This window comes from Labrus bergylta, unplaced genomic scaffold (genome assembly GCF_963930695.1).
Source record: "Labrus bergylta unplaced genomic scaffold, fLabBer1.1 SCAFFOLD_210, whole genome shotgun sequence".
Classification (NCBI taxonomy): domain Eukaryota; kingdom Metazoa; phylum Chordata; class Actinopteri; order Labriformes; family Labridae; genus Labrus; species Labrus bergylta.
Window position 1 is genome coordinate 15,001 of NW_027077265.1, and position 5,000 is coordinate 20,000.

Sequence of the window (5,000 nt, forward strand, 5' to 3'; positions counted from 1 at the left end):
TGTTTCTCTGTTTTATTTCGTGGGGGTCAGTCATCATGTTCATCTTGGTTCCTCGAGGACATAACATTTAACATAAACTGGCAAATTATATGTTAGCTTCGTTTTTTTGCCCCTTCTTCCTGTTTTTATCTGGATTTTTATTTGCTTTCTGGGTTTTATTCTTGGCTTTTTTATTAACTTATAAACGTCTTCGTCTCATGTGATGAGTCATCAAAACATTCACCCCCCGTACAGTGTGTGTCCATTCAGACATGAGCTAATCACACCTATTTGGTTTTTTGAACCAGGCTGTAAACATGTTCATCTCTGCTGTAAAAACAGGCTTTTTAGAATGGGTGTGTATGTGACTTCCTGTTCTTCTGCAGCCAGCCTCTAGTGGACACTCCAGGAACTGCAGGATTTTACACTTCAGCATCAGCTTCATGTTTAAACACCGGAAGTTGCTGATTGGTCTGCAGAGAAGCTCGATAAACTCCTCAGATATGTAGAGAAACATTTAAAGTTCATGTTTTTAACAGTTGGATAAAAAATAAATGGGGTTACGAGATTGTAAGGTTATAGAATGGAATGAGTGCAAAGTTCCTGTTAACCTCTCTAACACACACACACACACACACACACTAATGGACTGACCTACAGTCACACGGCTGACAGATCTGGAAAATCCATATCTGGGATTTTGGTCAATAAACTGCACTGCAGGGGGAAGGGGGTGAGTGCAAAGTTCCTGTTAACCTCTCTAACACACACACACACACACACACACACACACACTCTGGGAGTGTCCTGCTGGTCAGTGGACTAACAGAGAGTCCATCTGCCTCTTTTGACCTGAGAGGAACACAAACTCTGAAAACAAACAAATATATATAAACAAACACGTCTGGTTCATTAATTATAAGAAATCAAACATGTGGAGAAACATTTATCTACAGGGTGAATTATACGCTGTGTGTTCAATGACATCCTTAATGTTTGAAAAACTGTTCAAATGTTTTATTGTGGATTAGAAATGGTAGTAATTATTTTAAAACACAGACAGATTGGTGCAGGTATGGCAGGCGGATAGGCTCTTAATCTTTGTACATGTTTATGTCTATGCTGTTGTGTTTGTATCCTGTTATGTGCGTAGATAAGTGAATGTTTATGTACAGTGGAGGTTCTAGACCACTTTTACTGAGGGGGCCAAACTGGGGCCAGTTATTTTGTCAGAGGGGAACATTAAACCCAGGTGAAAAATATACAAAGATGATCGCTTTAAAAAATATATATATGTATATTATGCCAAATAATAGCACACATCATTAAATACCACACCACAACCGGTGGAGATATCCGACCAGAGGAAAATCAAGCCTCCACGTTGTAAACAATGACGTACAGTAGCAAACTTCCACCGGCAGAGGGAGCAGCGAGGACACCGCTTTGAGCTTTTCACCTGGAACCAACTTTAAAAGTAAGTAAACACTGATTACTAAACACAGTCATGATGACACACTATGATGCTCTACTGTATATAATGTGTGAGTGTGTGTGTAACTGGTCAGTAAATCTGATTCTGAAGGTCAAACATTTTATTAAAGCGATAGAAACGTTTCTTCTTGGTGCTTTAAACAAAGTTTGAACATGAGAATAGAAACTCACTAAAGCAGATTGTATAAAAGCTGAAGAGGATTCTTCAGACCATGATGATCATCAGGATGAATCCACAGCTTTCAAAGTTCACTTTGACATATTCTCATGTTTCAGTGTCACAAAGTACAGAATCCCAGAGAGGACCAACATCTGACAGGCTGTGATGAGTTCATGAACAATCAGATCACGAGGTTACAGAACAACTCAAACGTACGACTAACAGGAGAACACAAAGGTCCAGACTCTGTTCCCAAAGGTCCAGACTCTGAAGGTCCAGACTCTGTTCCCAAAGGTCCAAACTCTGAAGGCCCAGACTCTGTTCCCAAAGGTCCAAACTTTGTTCCCAAAGGTCCAGACTCTGTTCCCAAAGGTCCAAACTCTGTTCCCAAAGGCCCAGACTCTGAAGGCCCAGACTCTGTTCCCAAAGGTCCAAACTCTGAAGGTCCAGACTCTGTTCCCAAAGGTCCAAACTCTGAAGGCCCAGACTCTGTTCCCAAAGGTCCAAACTTTGTTCCCAAAGGTCCAGACTCTGTTCCCAAAGGTCCAAACTCTGTTCCCAAAGGTCCAGACTCTGTTCCCAAAGGTCCAAACTCTGTTCCCAAAGGCCCAGACTCTGTTCCCAAAGGTCCAAACTCTGAAGGTCCAGACTCTGTTCCCAAAGGTCCAAACTCTGAAGGCCCAGACTCTGTTCCCAAAGGTCCAAACTTTGTTCCCAAAGGTCCAGACTCTGTTCCCAAAGGTCCAAACTCTGTTCCCAAAGGTCCAGACTCTGTTCCCAAAGGTCCAGACTCTGTTCCCAAAGGCCCAGACTCTGTTCCCAAAGGTCCAAACTCTGTTCCCAAAGGCCCAGACTCTGAAGGCCCAGACTCTGTTCCCAAAGGTCCAGACTCTGTTCCCAAAGGTCCAAACTCTGTTCCCAAAGGCCCAGACTCTGAAGGCCCAGACTCTGTTCCCAAAGGTCCAAACTCTGTTCCCAAAGGCCCAGACTCTGAAGGCCCAGACTCTGAAGGTCCAGACTCTGTTCCCAAAGGTCCAGACTCTGAAGGTCCAGACTCTGTTCCCAAAGGTCCAAACTCTGAAGGCCCAGACTCTGTTCCCAAAGGTCCAAACTTTGTTCCCAAAGGTCCAGACTCTGTTCCCAAAGGTCCAAACTCTGTTCCCAAAGGTCCAAACTCTGAAGGTCCAGACTCTGTTCCCAAAGGTCCAAACTCTGAAGGCCCAGACTCTGTTCCCAAAGGTCCAAACTTTGTTCCCAAAGGTCCAGACTCTGTTCCCAAAGGTCCAAACTTTGTTCCCAAAGGTCCAGACTCTGTTCCCAAAGGTCCAAACTCTGTTCCCAAAGGCCCAGACTCTGAAGGCCCAGACTCTGTTCCCAAAGGTCCAAACTCTGTTCCCAAAGGTCCAAACTCTGAAGGCCCAGACTCTGTTCCCAAAGGTCCAAACTTTGTTCCCAAAGGTCCAGACTCTGTTCCCAAAGGTCCAGACTCTGTTCCCAAAGGCCCAGACTCTGAAGGTCCAGACTCTGTTCCCAAAGGTCCAAACTCTGAAGGCCCAGACTCTGTTCCCAAAGGTCCAAACTCTGTTCCCAAAGGCCCAGACTCTGTTCCCAAAGGTCCAAACTCTGAAGGTCCAGACTCTGTTCCCAAAGGCCCAGACTCTGTTCCCAAAGGCCCAGACTCTGTTCCCAAAGGCCCAGACTCTGTTCCCAAAGGTCCAGACTCCATCTTCTCGTGGAGTCACAACAAAAGAAAAGCATCGAAATACATCAGTCTAGAAACGAGAAGAATTCACACTTGATGAAGAGAAAGAGTTTCTCCATCTCCTCGTAGAAATGTTCAAAGAGTTTATAACAAAAATATATTTTTTATTCTCTTTATATAAAGCTGGATCATCTCTGTCTGTCGGCCATCTTTTCTTGAAACTTTAGGTTGACGACTTCTCTCTGATGAGAAGAGAAAGATTAGATACCAGAGTCTCCTCCGCTGCAGTCAGCTGACAACACTTTTCTACAACATCTCTGTTTGAATAAATGATGGAATCAAAGAGAACAGAAGAGAGAAAGTCTCACCAATAAGAGAGAGAGAGATGAAGAACACATTGGTAAAGTTTGTATGTGTGCAACGTAGACAGCGTGCAGGAGTTTGAAGACAACTTTTGATATTTAAATGTCCAATCAGTGAGATGTGTAGAGAGTGAGATGATAAAGGTATCTTACTCTCTGATCATTAAGGAAACATGCTATGTTGAAGTGCTGGCTTCTCTGACAACAATGCAGCAGCCAGTATGTCCTCCTTCTAACTTTACATTCTGCTCCTGAATGCTCTGGATTTGTTTGGACCAGAGAAGGTAGGCACTTTTAAGACACACGACCGTTTTGGACGCCCCTCGGTTTGTCAGATATGAGAGCAGTTATCAGGTCAACAGGTGTTGCAGCGATGGAAGCGGTCAAGAGAAGTGGTTCAGATAGAAGTGATTGTACCCGACCTAAAAAGCCTCTGCATGTTTCTAATAAGCTCCACGAGCAGAAACGTGCTCAAACTAGGATCAATATTGGAGATGCTTTTGACAAATGGAGAGAGGTTAGAACACAGAAAGGTTTACAGACCCATGCAGAGCTGGATAAACACTGAAGCTTCAGAGTCCACCACATGGTGACCTGTGTGGGGGGGGGGGCAGCTCTCTATGATGTCCCAGCGACTGTGATGTTCTGAAGGTTAAATGAATGTTTTTGTCCGTAGAGTCTGTAAACAAAGTGATGTCATGGCAGTTTCTTCCTAAAATAAAGGATTTCACTTCAGTAAGGTCTCCTTCAGAGTCTTTTAGTTGACATTCTGCTCATTTACCTGCATGGAGACAATAAGAGGATAATAAAAGTATGAATGATTGACTGATTATCAATCAGTGTTAAAGTCTAAGTTTAGTGTTGCAGAGACACAGATATGTTTAAAACATTAGCACCTCTCAGTTTAAACCAGTGGGCGCACACTGTAGCTGTTCCCACTCAACGTTCTTGAAGCCAAAATACGCCGCTTACGGGCGCGTCCATCTTGTGATTTTGACGTCATTTGGAGCCAGAGTCTGCGCAGTAGGGTCCGGGGGGAGGAGCCCTGGTAACACGCCCCGCCCACTTAGCGTACTGCCCTGATGACTTACGCAGCCCAGCTACGCTGAAAGCGCTCTGCCGGTCTACGATGAAGAAATGTGTAAGTACAACAAACCACCGTATTCAAAGTCTAATATTTAAAACACTGTGTTTTAAAAAAATCCAGTTATTTTGATCATTATTGAAAACACGTGGGCTTGCTGGGTCCTCTGGTTTTAATGAAATCCTTCTATATTGAAGCTATATTTAAGCTAGGTTAGCA

The 5,000-nt window shown here is 43.9% G+C and overlaps 1 protein-coding gene across 1 annotated transcript; it reads left to right on the forward strand.

The window, feature by feature from the left end:
• The first annotated feature begins 1,784 nt into the window (after positions 1–1,784).
• LOC109977505 (S-antigen protein) lies at positions 1,785–3,443 on the forward strand. Its single transcript, XM_065952300.1, has 7 exons — positions 1,785–1,891; positions 2,063–2,077; positions 2,396–2,665; positions 2,717–2,836; positions 2,894–3,112; positions 3,227–3,262; positions 3,305–3,443. The coding sequence occupies exons 1-7, from the start codon at positions 1,807–1,809 to the stop codon at positions 3,430–3,432; spliced, it is 873 nt and encodes a 290-aa protein (XP_065808372.1). The 5' UTR covers positions 1,785–1,806; the 3' UTR covers positions 3,433–3,443.
• The last annotated feature ends 1,557 nt before the right edge of the window (positions 3,444–5,000 follow it).